General features: G+C 39.6%; 1 protein-coding gene across 6 annotated transcripts in view; it reads right to left on the bottom strand.

Moving 5' to 3' along the window:
- tbc1d4 (TBC1 domain family, member 4) overlaps positions 1 to 17,402 on the bottom strand; it is a 55,870-nt gene extending 38,468 nt beyond the window's left edge. The window contains exons 1-4 of one of the 6 annotated variants that reach the window (XM_047370137.1): positions 16,379 to 17,402; positions 3,777 to 3,905; positions 3,465 to 3,696; positions 1,640 to 1,884 (exon numbers count right to left, since the gene is read on the bottom strand). In XM_047370137.1, coding sequence (XP_047226093.1) covers positions 1,640 to 1,884; positions 3,465 to 3,696; positions 3,777 to 3,905; positions 16,379 to 16,768 — 996 coding nt within the window. In that variant the 5' untranslated portion in view covers positions 16,769 to 17,402. The remainder of the gene's footprint in view (positions 1 to 1,639; positions 1,885 to 3,464; positions 3,697 to 3,776; positions 3,906 to 16,378) is intronic. The other 5 variants (XM_047370135.1, XM_047370138.1, XM_047370136.1 and 2 more) reach the window with 5 other exon arrangements.
- Positions 17,403 to 17,618: the final 216 nt, after the last annotated feature.

Raw genomic sequence — 17,618 nt, forward strand, 5'->3', positions numbered from 1 at the left:
AAACTAAGTAAAACATACAAAGCTAAATCTAACAATAAATAGCAATCAGTAAAAACATATGCAGCAAAAAGCAAAAAAAAGACAATATACAGTTAAATAGTGAAGCTGAAATGAACTTTGCAACGTACAAAGTACACATGTAAAGCATAAGGTAGTCCTTAATATTGCACCTATAAGAAAGTGAAATATTGCACCTTTGGTGGGTGAAGTGTTTAGTGCAGGTCAGTGTGTAGCGAGAGAGTCTACAGAGTGTGGCTCGGCGAAGTCCGCTTAGATGCAGGCTTCGCCGAAGGGCGGATGGGGGGCACAAAGGAGGTGGTGCTAAGGACCACTCTGGAGAATTGGGACACACTACGCACTCGAACCCATCAATGGGAACGCGCAATTCAGGGACACATGGGTGGAAGTGCGGGTATTGGGACAGGGCCTATGGAGTGCATGACTTGAGAAATCTGTCAAGAGATTCTTCCACCTGAGCTGTGGATCTCGGCAGCTCCTCCAGAGTAAAGATAGGCCTCTGGGCTGCTTCTCTTATTAATGCTCTCTTAAGGCGGATGCCTTGTTAATTTATCCCTTATGCCATATTCTTTCTATTTTTGGATGACAGTGCAAGTCCTGTGACGCATTAAAGCTTGACATATTGTTTCTAACCTAACCCAGCTTTAAAGTCTGAACAACATTCTCCCTGACCTGTCTGCTGTGTTCCTTGGTCTTCATTATGCTGTTTGTTCTCTAATGTTTTCTAAAATAAAACCTCTGAGGATTTCCTGGAACAGCTGGATTTATAAATTACACACAGTTGGACATACTCAGGACACTTCTGAAGGCACTGGATTTTATTTTCAGATTTGTATTTCTAAAAATGTTAAAAACCATGTAACATTTTACTTCCACTTCAGTGTTTTATAAAACTTTGTGCTAGCCTATCACATAAAATCCCAACCAAATGTTTTGGGTGTAAGTGGACAAAATGTGGAAGAGCTATGAATAATTTTGTATTCGTACTGTTGCTAGATTGTGTTTATAAAGTTGTTAGGTCATGCAAAAAGATGTTAAAATCAAAACATCACATGATATTAAGTTGCTCGTTGATGGGCAGAAACACATCCATGACTACTCCAAATCAAGGCCAACAGCCAGCCTGCCAATGATTTTTCCAATAATTGACTGCTGTGTGGAGTATCATATTGAGCGTTGTGCTCTGGTTTTTAAAATTAGCCTCATGAGGGAATGGGCACGGTGTTTGAGGAATGGTAGCTGGCTCGCGCTGCAGCCCACATGTTTTCAATAAAGAGGCCTTGAGTTCAAACAGGAGCAATGCTTTAACACAGGGGTTAAAGCCTCCAACTTTACAGAGTTACAAAGTATAGAGCAAGTCTGTATGTTATACCAGCCTGGCACGTATATGTGAAAATGATTTGCAGCAGAGTGAGACTGAGCAGCCTGAATTCAGGGAGAGATTGGATGACAAGAAGCGGAGAAACAGCTACTCAAGACAAAATCCAAGACACTCATCTACGTGCACCAGGCACCACCAGCAACAAAAATGTTTTGTAGAGATTCATTTTTACAAGGATTTGTAGCTAAGACATTAACAGATCTCATAGAAATCAAAGAAACTTATCTTTGTTTCCTTTACCTGAAACAGCATAGTGCGGTTCTTGTCGGAATCAGACGGCTGAACGTTGTTTGGCGCGCTGGCGTGCCTGCGGCGCGTGGGACCCATGATGACGCCTTCCCCTGGCTTCCTCTGCAGGTTTCCGGCCAGGCTGCTGCAGCGCGTGCGGAACTCCTGAGGTTCCTCAAATCCAGAGTCCTCCAGGATGCACTCGGGGAAGGTTCCCCGTGGGCTGCTCTGAATGGCACTGCTGGATGGACATTTACCTGGAGCAGAAAAAGAAACTTCAGTTGCCTTTATACTTAGATCAAGTTGGTCATTTTTTTTAGCTTTTGGCCATTACTCTTATGGTTTTTGTGGTAAATAGTGGCTTGATTTGCAACTAATCAGACATGTTTCAGTGTCTAATCCAGTTTAAAATGTTACTTTTCTGTTAAGACTATTGTTAGAGCATGGGAACAGCTGGCCTTGATTTGACTATGCAGAGGCTTATGGATATAATACATGAGATAAGTGCTGTGAACTGCTTGTTTATTGTACGAAAGAAGCTCACGCTGTATAAATACTGCATTTTCAAATTTAATATTTTCTCAAAATCAACCTCATTAAGTGCTTCTTTAAAAATGAAAATACTGTTGTTTTTTCTTTTTTGTTTCTTTTTTGTTTTTGGCAAGGAGCTTTGGAATATACACTATAATACCAATTATATTCCCTCATTTTCCTTCACATACTAATGAACTTCAGTGACATACAGTACGTCTATCGTCTATAAAAGCTTGTCTATGCAGGGTCGCTGGGGGGAGGGCTGGTGCCTATTTCTAGCGTTCATTAGGCGAGAGGCAGCGTAAACCTCCTGGACAGATTCGCCAGTACATCATAAGGCACAGACACACAGAGACAAACAATCATGCACGCTCACACACATGCCTAAGAGCAATCTAGAGAGACCACGTAACCTAACAGTTTTTGGACTGTGGGAGAAAGCTAGATTCCACTAGGAGAACCCATGCATGCAAAGGGAGTACATGCAAACTCCATGCAGAAGGATCCCAGGCCTGGATTCGAACCCAGGACCTTCTTGATGAATAGCAACAGTCCCACCAACTGCCTCACCATGCAGTCCATTTCAGTGACATCCTAATCTTAATCCTTAGGCCACCCTTTGGACCTATTACTGCCTCAACTCTTCTGGGAAAATTTCCCACAAGGTTTAGGATTATGTTTATGGGAATTTTCATGGCACATTCATTTGTGAGGTCAGACACCGATGTTGGACGAGACAGCTTGGCTCACTGCTCTAATTTATCTCAAAGGTGCTCTGTCAGTATGAGACTAGGACTTTGTGCGTGTCAGTCAAGTTATTCCCTCATCCACGTCTTTATGAACTTTGCTTTGTGCACTGGTGCAGAGTAATGTGAGAACTGATAGCCACCATCCCCGCACTGTTCCCAAGGACCAAGCCCTACTCTTTACACTTGACACAATACAGTGAGGCAAGTGCAATTCTCCTGGTACCTGCAAAACCTCTGCATTCTAGTGTCCAGGAGCAGTGTGCTTTAAACCTCTGCCTCCAACACTTTGCATTGTACTCTGTACGAAAGGTTTGGATGCAGCTGCTCAGTCATGGAAACCTATTCCATAGACCTCTGTAAACACTGTTTTTGAGCTAATCTCAAGGCCAAATGAAGTTTGGAGGTCTGGAGGATTGTTATCAGTGGTCGTCATCTTACCAGCAGTTGTAGAACCCCAGTTAAAAAATTTTTTTTATTATCTTTTAAACACGATATGCATACCAGAGGCCCTCAGCAATGAACTCAGTCAGTTCGCCCGTGGCGTTTCTCTTCACCTGTGGTCATGTCTTCTAGTCCTGGAGCTTCTGGTTCCTCTGTAGTCCTACTAAGAGCAGTGGAGAGTGGGTCTCCTTCTCCATCAATGAGTAAATCCACGGGGACAGTTTCCGTAGACCCTTGCTGACCGTTGAGAAGCCGTAGGCGCTTACGTTCAACCTCATGCTGCCGAAATCGTTCGACGCAATCATCAATGAGGGTTGATGAAGCTTTCTTGTGGCCCACTGTAACCTAGATTTAAAAGAAAAATACATAACATTTACCTGAAGAACGTGAAATATAAAAATGTACAAGTTTTTTTAGGGAAATACCTTGCCACAGTAAAGCACTTCAAACTTCTGAGAGTTGTAGAAGGCCTCGTCAGCTTCTTGTTTGGGCTTGGCTTCTTCCTTTAGAGCCAATTTGGAAACCTGGCGAATGCTGCTGATTACCTCAGGGACCTATGAGTAAATACAGTAGACGGAGAGCAGATAATGACTGAGGAGACCTTAAACAAATAAAAGGAAAGTACGGAAAAAAAAACAACCAAACAAATGCACATCTTAGGAAATTCCATTTTAGAACACACAAATCGACCTTTTTCTGTTCTGTCACGTTACAAAACACAAACTTCAATGTGTTTTAATATGATTATACTTAACAGACCAACACAAAGTAGTGGATAATAGTAAACTGGCGTACAGTAGAGATCCCCAAATCCTTTATAGAAGCTATTGTTGAAAGAAGGCCAAAAGAAATCCCTTTAAGAGTTTGCCACATAACCGATAGAGGACATAGCAAACATGTAGCCGAAGGTGTTCTGGTGAGACAACACCAAAATTTAACTTTCTGACATCCTGCCAAACTCTATATGAGGCAAAAAACTAATAATACACACACTTTGATCATATCATCACCATAGTTAAACATGGTAGTGGCAGCATCATGCTGTGGGGAGAGGGAAGCTGGTTAGACTTGATGGAAAGCTGGATAGAGCTAAATACAGGGAAAGCCTGGAAGAAAACTTGGCAGATGCTGCAAGCGACTTGAGACTGTGGTGGAGATTCGTAGAATCCCTGTAAAATATGACTGGAACTGGTGGTTAAAACATGAAAAAAGATAAAATGTAAAGAACAAAGTTGAAGAGATGTGAATGCCTTTCCAATGCGCTGTAAAAAGGTTTGAAAGTGAAAGTAAACAAACACAAAGCCTGGAAGGTTGCTTTCACAGGATGATTCCTAACATATAAAATAAGGAAATTATATCAATATTTTTGTTTTGCTGAGTAAAACATCGTCCAAAGTCCATTTGAAACACAGTTTCAGATAATCAATTATTTTGCCTAACAAATAACATGAGCCAACTTCATGTTGCACAATAAATAACTTGATGTGGAAAAAAAGCAGCAAAGTTACAAACAAGCAGGGTAAATCCCAGGTGAAATTGGCAAGGAGTCATGGAAATATCAATACCTTGCCTTAATGGACTGAAGACAAAACGGAGGGGTGGAAGAAACCAGAGACCTGGAAGTGAGCCTGTTTGTGTACAATGTGCTGGAGGAAGAGTCTGTGTTATCAACACAATCAGGACAGCCTGGAAATATTCATGCAGGAATAAAAAACATGACGCAAAGCCAGAAGATGCAAATTCATAAGCAATACTTGGAAATGTATGAGCATTTTGTCGTGATTCCTAATTCACAAGCTAAAGAGTCTGAAACCATATCTACACTGACCAAAATTGACCAAATATAAAGTTATGATACAGTAACAAGAGCTGGCAGTGGCTTCATATACTCCACAAATGTATTTGATCAGATAAAAGCGGTTTGCAGATATTTCTAATGTAGACTGAAGATGGAAGTCATGCATCATAACACGTCAGAGACGAGGCCAGAAGGAGAAGCATCAAATTGAAATGACAGGAAAACAGGAAGAGGATAGTTGGGATCGAAACAAAACATCCTGGAAGACACTAGACCAATATCCTAACAGGGTATAAAAACATCCTGACCATCTTTGGTTTACAGAAAAATCACTTGTATCTTATATAAATCTTATATAAAAAAAATTATTTCCAAAGAGTAAGGAGGTGGTTGAACATGCTTGCTAAGAGATCCTCTCAAGAGAAGCCTGTAATTATTTTCCAACTGCTTGCAAAGCTGATTTGTAATGATTCTTAAAGATTTTTACTCCTTTTGAGCTGGCTACAGGCTAAGCAAGCCAGTTTCCTGAAATACAGGCCATCGAGGTTGGAAAAAACAGTGATGAAATTAAAGTGGAAACCTGCCAGTCCTGCTCTGGCAGAACGAACAGCAGAAACCCCTGGATGAAGGTGATTCAAAGACTTTGTTCAGTCAAAGCAACACTGTCTGCTTAAATGCAAGGGGAAACATGACTGGGCCATGATAGGATTTTAAGAAACTGCTTTACAATGCATGAGAAAGATGACGCCATGGGCTGATTAATTATTTATGACCTATCCAAAATACAACCGGAAATATAGCTTGTTCCAGGTAGAAGGAGACGAACCAAGACAAAAAGAAAGAAATGGCTTTTTCCCTTTGAAATCCGCTTAGATATAACCCTCTAATAACCTATTGTCAAGCTGGTTTACCTTTCACCCATTTCTGCCTGCATCTATCAAACGATAACAGTAATGCTGGGTGTGAGCAGGGACTGCCAACATTAACGCCAGCAGTGAAGCACAGCTTTAGAGGCCAGGGAAAAAGCAAACATTACATGATCAGATTGATTGCTGAGTAAAGGCTCCCCTTCCCACAGTCAGCCATAATAATATAAGATAATTCACACTGATAGTGTCTGCAGGAACACCAAGTCAGACTTCTTGTAAAAATATAGGTTACCACTGTGTCGGTAAACTATAAGAAAGGAAAAAGACACTTGAATCTCCAGTCTCCTAAACATTGCAAACATGATACCCTTGTTTTGCAAAGACATAAGTAGCCTCGAAAGAAAGAAAAGTATCTATTTTCAACTGTATTCATGACCCATCATAAATAAGCAACTTGTGTTTTTAGAAGGTCTTGTGTATTATTAAACAGAGCCAAGGCTCCAACCTTGGTGTCAAAACGACAGACAAAACTGTTGTTCTAATTCTGTAGATGAATTCAAGGGCAGATATTCAGTCTACAGTTCAAAGTAAGTAACCAAAATAAATAACAAAAATAAAGGGAAAAGAAAAGAAGCAGATCGTGTTGCTTCTGTACTTCTGTAAAAGTATGATTCTTACATACTTTACAATTAGTTAGGCACACTCAACCTAGAATCAGCACTTAAAACAGTACATCTTGCCATGATTTATTCAATTAACATCCTGTTTAACTGTTGAACCAATGTATTGAATAGCTTGAAGAAGGGCCTTTATCAACAATGACCTGAAATGATCAAATTCTCTAAGAATTCATTTGTTCCCTTCATTCTTTCTCATTCTTGTTTTAGTTTCGGAAGGTGACCGAACATTTTCTTCAAACACAGGCGATCTTTTTTACAGTAATTTGTCAGATAGGTCTTTTCACCTTCCACTTTTAACCACAGTCCCACATTGTTCAGAAAGAAGACAAGATAGGACTGTCTCTGTCTGTTCAATGAAAATTTGCTGAGTGGGTTTGAATATGTATTCTGTGGTAGATATGGTGCTGTGCTTGAAGGCATTGTTCTGTTGAATGTTTCAATGAAACTTCAGCTGCTGCCTCACATCTGACTCCAGAACATTTTTAATCTACAGAGGTGTTCATGGTTGATTCAGTCACAGCAAAGACTCCTGGTCCTGTGGCTGCAACACAAATCCAAATCTTCAGGCCTTCAGCACTTTGCTTTGACAGATGGTATAAAGTGTCTGTGTTGATATAGCGGATCTTGTTTCCAGTAAACATAGTGCTGTGGATTATGGGCAAATGTCATAAATGTACATTCCACCTGAAATTTGGTGGTTTATTCAGGAGCAACTTTTACATGTTGCTATTTTTTAGTTAATTTTTTACTAGCAGGCCTTACAAAAAAAAACAAAAACACCCTTGTTCGAAATATTGGAATTGCTGACATAAATCTCAACACTTTACTGAGGCCTGTAGTGTCTCAGATGCATTGTATTGTTGTTCCTCTAAAAATTGTATAAAGACAAGACTAAATTTGGAAATTAGGGTTGCATGATATTAGGAAAACACGACAGCAATATTATTTTTCAATGTTACAATGAGGGCATCACATACTATTAACCCACATTTTCTTTTTTTACAATGTCCCCACCCCTCTCTGTCAGCTGTAGGACCTCAGTCACTAATAGTGAAATGCACTAAAAGTGAGTGGACCTGCTTAAATATATTATTGGCTTAAGTAGGGGATTGTCTTTCAATTGCTAAGAATTCATGCCCTATTTCATGACTGCATAGCACTTGAAAGAAAGAAAATCCCCTACTTAAGTTTTCAGCCAAGCAACCCTTTGCAATTGCAATATTTCGCACACCAATATTGCAATGATGACTTTGATTTGATATTTTAAGCAGCTCCATTAGAAATTGTTCAATCCCATTTTCTCCAGAACAAACTTTTTACATTGTAGCCAAGTTTATTTTCAATAAAAAATTAAACTATGTGAATGGGTGTTGTTAATGAAAGAAAAAAGCTGGTCAGGTGGCTTTTTATTTCCTTGTACCTTAATCCTTAAGAATAAAGACTATATATGTAAGCTCAAAGATTACAAAGGACAAACTGGGCAGTTGAATTTAACAACACTCTTGTCCCAACATAAAACACAAAGACCCTTATGTCACCTTAACAAAAGGTGGACTATTAGAAAATAGTGAACAAAGATGCGAAGATGTGAAAAGATCGCCAAAGAAAAGGTTGTTACTGCTGTTGCTAAACGGATCAAGGCTCAGCAGGTAAGAACACTTCCTTGTCACCAAAGTACATTTAGATATTGGCAGTTATTGTTAATAATTTAAAATCGGATATTATTATTTTTATTATTAACAATCCGAAATTATAATTAATATTAAAATAAGATAAATTACACCAGCATACGATATATTTAAATAAATGTTTCTCTAAAGATTCTAATATAAAGTTTTAAAAAAATGACACACCAGGTGGTGTCTTCCGATCTTGAATCATCCTTTGTGTCTGCTGCTACTGCTCCATGCTGCTCAGTTTTGCCTCTGATTGTTTCAATCAGTGCCTATTTACTGTAACGCTAGATTTACACTGTATCTGCTCCAGTCCGGTCCAGTCCGCTGCGAAGCTCGGAGGAGCCTCAAGAACCATATGCAGATCGCGCAATAAATGAGGAAGCAAGTCCAAAACAACTCATTCTGTGGAAGTTACACCAGTTAAATTGCTTCATTTTTCGTTTTATGCATCCAGATATTTTCATGTGTTTTGTTTTACAATGTGTGAGAACACTTAGTGCAGTGAAGCTATATTTGTTGCTTAATTCGGTGCAATTAATGTTCAATTACTCGGTTTATAATACCTTAGTTAACCCAGCAACTGATCTAACTGATCTAATGTGTATTTATTAATACAGGAGATCTAGTCCGTCTTTAGTGAGTTATCTTGAAAATCCAGATGTTGTGCTGGTTCTGTTTCCTGGTGGTGCGGTATGATTCATGCAGATTGACTCCGGCTGTTCTCCGGCATCCGGCAAAAATAGACTGGTTGAATTAGATGGCTGTCCGCATGCTGCAGCACTTGCCGCACGCTCTGTCATCTGATGACAGATGACTTTCTTCTCCTGACTCTGCTGCATCTCTCTCTGTGATAGTGACTGAAATATATCAAAAGAAATATCAGATTCTTTGCTGCTGTCTGTGTTGCTGGCCATTGTAGCAGTTTATGTGACAAAGTTCCCCTTTGACGTCATAAAAGAGAACAACAAAATCACAAAAGAGTAGTCTGGAAATGCCTTTTCAGTGAAATGTATGACCATATATCTCAACAACTGGCATGAATTTACATTTTCAAATATTTTATCAATGTTTCCTTTCCATAAATGCAATTGGATTTATCATGAAAATTCAATGTCACAGGCACTTTAATAGTGGAGAAAATCATGGTGTTCAACGTGTCAAAAGAAAATCTAAATTTAAGGTGTTGTAAACCACGTACAGTGGCTCTCAACATAACACAGCCTCTTGTCAAAAATATTAAGCGTTTTTGATTCAGTTTCAGCATTCAGTTTTCTTAAGTTACAGTGAATCTGATGGACCTGAAAATAAGTTAAGTTCAGTTCCTAGAGGTGACTCCAGAAGGACATGTTTGAAGAGTTTCAGTCAGGTTTCAGAACTCATAGCAGTGAAACAGCACTGGTGAAAGTCACCAATGATATTCTCATTGCCTCAGATAATGGAATTGTGTCCGCACTTCATCATGTAAAGCACTTTGAATTGTCTTGTTGCTGAAATGTGCTATACAAATAAACATGCTTTGGCTTGTACTTGTCTTGTTAGATCTCAGTGCTGCATTTGATACGATCAATCACGGAGATCTCCTACAAGGGTTTGAACAAGCTGTAGGAATCAATGGAACAGCACTAAGCTGGCTTAGGCCATATTTTTTTATGCAAATTTCAGCTTCTTCATGTTAATGACAATTCTTCTTCATGCTCAAAGGTTACTTGTGGAGTACCACAGGGATCAGTGCTTGGGCCAATTCTCTTTACTATATACACACTTCTACTTATCCCAGCAGACGGAATATGATAAATTTCCGTCGTTATGCTAATGATATTTATCCATGAATGTTTATGTATCCAATCAATTAGATACACTACAGGCATGTCTTGAAGACATAAAAACCTGCATGACTTTAAATTTTCTTCTTTCAAGTTCAGAAAAGACTAAATTTGTCATATTTGGGCCAGAGCCTCTGAAAAACAAACCGGTTAGTCAGTAACTTACTCTGGCTTCTGGTTATTATGTAAATAACATGTCCTAAAGTGATGCAGAAAACCCTGTTAAATTCAGAATAGCATTTAGAATTCTCCTTTTACATATAAAGCCCTTAATATCCAAGCTCCATATTTTAGAGATCAAAATGTTACATCTATTGATTTTTGATAAAGTTTATAGTTACTGTGGCTTTTGTTATCCTCAGTTATTGCTATTGTTTTTGCCGCTATTGGCTTAAGCTCTTCGAGGACATATTGACCACTTTTCCTCACTGTGGTACTTTCTCCTACTACTCTCCAGTTATGGATTATCTGTAGTTATTGCCAAAATTGACTTTATGTTCTTACTCTGTTTTTTTCTTCACAGAAATTACACATGACCATCGGCTGAGCTATTGCTGTCAAAAACGTCATGTTCTGTTTCTCAAGATGACACCCTTGACTCTGTCTTTCTATGATTAACCCGGTCCCTTTTCTAAACATAGCAACTGAAGCACCTTTTGACCTGACTGTTAAATACATTGTTTTTCATGGCATATACTTTACAGCTAGCTCAGAACTTATATGTTTAGCTTCTCCTATAGGGAGCCACTGAATGTGCTACTTCTGCCATGAACTCTGCATGTGTTGTTTTTGTTCTGTTTTGTGTGTGTGTGTGTGTGTGTGTGTGTGTGAATAAATGGCCCAAGGTTTGTCATAAATGACCTGAGGCTGGGGCACTGGGGTTGATAGTGGAGCAGCTGATATAACTGGTTTGATTAGAAAGCTACAGCACACTTAGATTAAGTATGGACACCCGCTACTACACAATCTAACAGATAGACACCACAATGGTGACACATAGTCTACTGATAATCACTGAAGGAGTGCACATCCATTGCATTGGAGTGCCAGATATAAAAACTGTATGTGACCTTCTATCGAGGCTCTTCGTCATCCTTACACAGACTGCGACGGTCCGAGACGGGAGCCTCAGCGCTGATCTCTGTAATCATTCCTCTGCCTTAATTTAGATTAAAGGAGCTAAAAGTTAGAAATTGTTTGAGAGTCGTTCCTTTAAGAGTCAGTATTAGATATAGTGTGTGATCGCTTCTGGGGTTCAAGTACTGGAGGAGCTCCGAGGCGTCCGACCGCCAACAGGGTGCGGTAGCTCGGACACGGTGACAAGTCCTTATTTGGGTTTGTTGATAAAGTTACAAACAGTTCCAAGTACTGGCCCATAATTTTTAAGTGTCTTCAAGAAAGCTGGAGATGGAGAGGTATTTAATTTTTCAGCATCCCAGTGAGATCAAACATGTATTCGAATCAAGAAAAGAATTAGCTTTTGAAATGCCTATTTTAGAACTTAACTGGACAGAGAGTCTGAGGGGGTCACCAAAAGACTTGTGTGGATAAGAGATGTCCTTACAGTCTGAAAGCTTTTGTGAACTATTGCAAGTAAGATCGGGAAAGCATTGTCAAGTCAATATGTTACAGGCTGATAGATTCCTACCAAAGTTCAGTTAGAATCACAAGGTTATTTCATTTGAGGGTGCACACACTTATGCAACCTAGGTATTACATCTTTATTTCCATTTAATCTAACAGATTAGTTAGTTTTTTAGTTGAATTGTACAGGATAAATGTTTTATAAGAGCACAATGTTATTAATATGACTGATAAAAGTCTTTGTTTTTACACCGCAAAGACCTGTGCTTTTAGGAGGAGATTGTACACTTTTGATAGCCATTTCATATATTACTCTTAATGACTTGACTACATATTATTGTGTCAGGGTAAAAAATGAATAGAACCTAATCCAGGCTGAAACCCCTTAGTATTATCACTTCTCAAAACTGATACGGCTGCTGATACACCTCCAAGTCTGCAGCGAAGGTAATGACAGAGTTTAATCTGTAAATAATAGTGAAATATGGCTCAGCCATGCAGTACACTGCTATAACCAACAATCCTGCTAGTTTTATCACTCTACAATGCTTCTTATGTGCAACCAGAAATGGATGAGGTGCAGAAACACCTCTGTTTAGTGCCAATACCAAAGAACAGAGATTACAATGGTCAGATTCCACGTCAGATCACAACTTAAAAACAAAGGGACCTGTGGTTTGTGTGATGGGCAGGCTCAAGCTCTGTATTGTTGTCTTAATAATGGCGCCATGGTATTACAGGGTCATGGTTACATTTGTAGCTGTGGCTACGAGCTCCTCACTAAGTCTCAAAGATTCTGAAGAGGTAAAAAGTTCAAATTCTCAGTGGGATGTATAAGTCTGACTTTGATTTTAATCTGATAAAACTTTGCATCTCCCCTGACACCTGAAAAGAGTGCACCTTGTTAAAACATTTTACAGTTGGATAAAAACACTCATACTTTTTATACATTTGATGTGCATTTCAAGTCAAACCTTATTTGAAGCACCCAACCTTTCAAACACACTCAACGTGACCAACCAGGTTTAGAGACAGGACCTGCTTTCATGACATTTCCTAATGTTGACCTTTTTCTTCGTGCATGCAAAACCACATTTGCAGAGGAGGCATAACCTCTCCCTATTTTAACCTTTCCCTTCAATTTAATGCACGCAAGGACAAAGACTCCTCACTCTGGCTTTACACAATGAGTTCCTATCATGTCTTCAGCTAAGAATAGATTTGGAAACAGTTACAACTTTGTCACCTTAAAATCTGAAGCAATATTTCACGTGTTCCTTTGAACTTGTTCAAGACAAAGAAGATTTCCAAAAGCATAAGGAGCCAGCTTGAATAAGCACAGGATGCACCTGGCAGATAATCAAATCCATTACAATGGTCACAACAGAGCGTTATACATGACAAAGACATATAAGTAGAATTACCAGCCATTCCACGTAGTCCACCTTTCATATGTTGCACGCAGCCAGGCCGGCTTTTGTTGAATAATAATAGTGACTAATGCATTTTCGGGATGTCTCTCCAACTGTTGCAAACATTTCAATTTCAGCTGAGAGGCAACAAACTACTTTTACTCTTATTTTAGAGCACCAAACAAACTCAGTGCAGCCCTGCTCACACCACTGGAAACATGATACAACACAGGCATACTTGACATTAGAGCAAAACCTGTGCATATCTGTTTGTGAACATTATTTATGAATGTTTGCAGGGTCACTGGGGAAACAAGAAAAACAGGACCAAGTGTGAGGCTTAAGATTTGGTTGCTGGCTGAGATGGAAACATGTCAGAACAGCGTAATGTCAAGATGTGTAAAAACAGACTGGCAAATCGTGCACTAAGCTTGTGCTTTTTTTTTACAGCTAATTTAAAGCCAGACAAAGATCCCAACGGGCATCAAAGCAGCTGAAGTGAACTTCTAAGCTTAGAGGCTGAACCACATGATACAGCCTTTCAGCAACGATAAGAAAGCAAGAAAAACACAGACTCCCACGTTCCTGCTTTGTGGATGTTTTCAACATTTCAGTTTATTACTCAAGACTGGCATGCTGATCAGCATGTAAATGTGCTGACTCAAAATTGTGCCTCTTCAGATTTCAGGAAAAATGTCTTGTCTACACCGATTGTGACAGCTCAAATTCTGAAAATATAAACTCAAAAAATGAAGGGCTGACTGGGATACTGAGATCTGCAACAAAGTTCCTGACTTCAGAAAAGTCTATGTGTTTCATTAGGACTTTATATAACAGACATCACCTTGTATCACATCATTGTCAAGTGGAAGAAAAACTTTACCTAATGTTAACTTTGGACTTGTATAAATTGCATTGCAAAAATTTTTTTGTATTCAGCCCCCTGTACTTTCATACCCCTAAAAAATCCTGTGCAACTAAATATCTTTACATGTCAAACAATAGAGTCAACATGAGTGTAATTTAATCTCAGCATAAATACAGATGTTCTGGGAAAAGCATTTATCAGAGAAGCAACTAAGAGGCTGAAGGTAACTCTGGAGGAGCTACAGAGATCCTCCACAGTGCAGGTGGGAGAATCTGTTGGCAGGAAAAGTAGTAGCTGTGCACTCCACAAATCTGACCATTATTAAAGAGTGTCAAGAAGAAAGCAATTCCAGAAAGAAAGTCATGAAAAATCTAATTTGTATTTTGCCACAAGTCATGTAGGAGGAAAGCAAATATGTACAACAAGGTTCTCTGGTCAGATGATAACAAAATTAAACTGTTTTGCCATACATGCAAACTGCTATGCAAAACGGAAAACTAACACTGCACGTCTCCAGTGATACATGGTGGTGGGGATGCTTTTCTTCAGCAGGTACAGAAAACCTGGGTAGAGTTGATGGGAAATTGGATGGAGCTACTAAAGGGCATTCCATGAAGAAAATACGTTGGAGGCTGAAAAACACCTTTGATTGGGGCAAAGGTTCACCTAACAAATTGACAAAATCCCTAAATATACAGCAAGAGCCAAACTGGAATGGTTTAGACAAAAGCTTATTGATATGTCAGAATGGCCCAGTCAAAGCACAGACCAAGATTCATTCAAGGAACTTTGGCAAGATTTCAAAATTGACATTCATTTAGAGACATACAAGAATACAAAGTATTTTTATTTGTAAACAGTTTTGAAAACTAGGTGTCGTTATCCTTCCATCTTTTAATTACACACACTACTTTTGTTAAACTAATATTACTTAATTACTCAAATGTTTCTCAGTGAATATGCATTGACATCAATAACCCAGAAGAGGCTTTAAAACTATGCACCTCAGTATTGTGATTGGTTAAATTTAGGATTTGCCGACTGAAAATGATAAGTTCATTAAGTTGGAATCAGATTTGTGGCAAAAAACTAAATGTCTATTACAACAACTGAAAGCATCAGAGGATTTAAAGGAAACAACAGAATACTGCAGGCAATTATTTGTGTAAAACTATCACGATGATCAAAGCAAATACTTTAAAGAACTTTTTGTATGCACATATTTCTTATGTTACATTATGTTGACTTTCAGGGCCTGTAAAGAGATCCCTTATCATAAAAAGGACAGAGACCGGATTAACTACCAAATAATATCCACCGACCATTGGCCTAAATACTTAATACTGTTTGTTTAAAGGATAAAACTGTACTGTTTGTGTGAGATTAAAAGGCAAGACGATCGCTCCATGGTTATCCCCACTTCCTTGTCTTATGTTTAAAATATTATGAAAAACACAGAATTTTTGAGTCATCGAAGTCCTAATGTCTATACATTAGGACCTGGACAATAACTGGGGAATCGACTGTGTAATAACTCATATAATAGACATTATTTAGACGATCCTAATGTCTTTAAATTAGGACCGTCCAAATACATGAGTAAATACACAGATGAATCCCCAGTTATTGAAGGGTCTCTGTCCAGTTTGCCCACCAGCGAAGTGCACTTAGGAGAAACAAATCCGTCTCTTACGACTCTAACACCTATCAACTTCTCATTTGCATGCTCATGTAATGGAGATTGTGCACCGTGTAAAAAGTGGAAGAAAATATGGTCAAGCGTTGAGGCTGGCTAATGACTCTAGCTTCCAATTTGGTGCTAAACAACACTTTTAAGGACACAGTTTGAAATGTATGAAACATTTACTGGATTTGTGCAAACACAAAAATGATTAACACTTTAGGTTCAAATGTGTGTGGTTTCCATCCCGCTGGGTGAAGTACAAGATTTTATCATAATTACCATTATTCTCTCAATATTTAATTCTAAAATAAACAAAAACGCTGAGACAAGAACATTGTTATTGCAACACAACGTTTTGATCTGTATGTTTTAGCATTTCTGGGTGATTTATAGACTTTGTTGTGGTCTTTTGAGTCTTTTATTGAATAAAAGAAAGACTTAACTTCTTCGTCTGCACATAAATAGAATATTCGTGCATTATTGTCACACAACATTAACTCATGTCTTAATCATTTCTACATCTTGCTTTAATATAGTATGTAATTAGGGGTGCATGTGAATGGGGCCTCTCCAGGGCGCCATTCATGCAAGGGTCGCCGCCAGATTTGTGTGCCTAAACTTGAGCACGCCTACCTGGTTGGGGTCGCAGGCCTTGAAGACGTGACAGGACATCTCGGACTCCGGGTTGTCCGGCTGGCCCCGCAGCAGATATGAAAAACAAGTGAGGTCGTTACTGTTGTGGATGAAGCGGGAGACCAGCTGAGCTTTGTGCTCGAATATGAACACCGAAGAGTTGCTGCTGTTGGAGGGGACGCAGCGGACGAAGGGGGGGTTGAGCAGCAGCTGAACTTCTCTGGGCTGCATGACGGGGCCGCAGTCGCCCCTCTCGCTCTTCCGGCGGATCTCGGCCACCAGCCACGGCAGCATTGGCAGAGTGGCCCGCCTGTCCAGCGAGCACCAGCCGACATAAGTCAGGGCGAAGCGCTTGTCCGTCCTGCTCTCCTTGTCCTCCTGGCTCTCCATGTTCACACTGCAGACTCTTCAGTCCAAAACTAGTAGACGGCGACCTGGAGCTAATCACGCCTTCTAAAATATCCCAGATGAAGCATTCCGTGCAACCCCAGACCAGACGAAGTTGGGATTACTTTGTAACAATTTCCATGTTCACATCCACACTCTATGCTCATGTAACAACAGGGGGATTAGCTAACATGCACATGTGCTCACCCTCTCGATCAGCTGCAATTCTCCATGTTATCGAAATGTAAAACGTGTATCCGGTGCACAGTTTTCCTCAAGAGATTAAAAGTAATCGTACATATGCACTCTGATTTACTGCAGCGCTCGTCTGTTAGGAGAAACACCAGCTAAAGTCTTCTGCGCTGCATGCTACACTCCCGTCCAGGAATGCGTGCTACAACGTGGCTTTGGATGGTTGCTGTGTAAACACAAGGCGTTTAGTAGAGCCTGATTTTCTGACGTCCCTCCAGAGCGCACAGATTGCGGCGCATTTACACCGTCTAGATCCTGAAATCCTACAGCACATACACCTGCGTGGCTCTATTTAATAAAAATCTTTTATAAATGCAATACATTGATGATGGCATATCGTCTCTAAGAACAGTCCCTTGATTGTGATCCTTTTCTCACAAACGCCTCGGAGGGGGAGCGGCTGTGCGAGCTGAAGCACCTCCCAGCCATCCCATGTGCTGGAGAAGCGGGTGGTGGTATGGCAGACCGTTGTGACAGATATTGTTTACATTCATTCCTCCTTGTTGAAAAAGCATTCTTAAAAATCTGAGTTGAAAGTGAAGATATCAAATATGTCTTTTTACTACCTAGTAAAAATGATTCTTCAAGGTCTCCAGCGGTA

This window comes from Girardinichthys multiradiatus, chromosome 7 (assembly GCF_021462225.1).
Source record: "Girardinichthys multiradiatus isolate DD_20200921_A chromosome 7, DD_fGirMul_XY1, whole genome shotgun sequence".
Classification (NCBI taxonomy): domain Eukaryota; kingdom Metazoa; phylum Chordata; class Actinopteri; order Cyprinodontiformes; family Goodeidae; genus Girardinichthys; species Girardinichthys multiradiatus.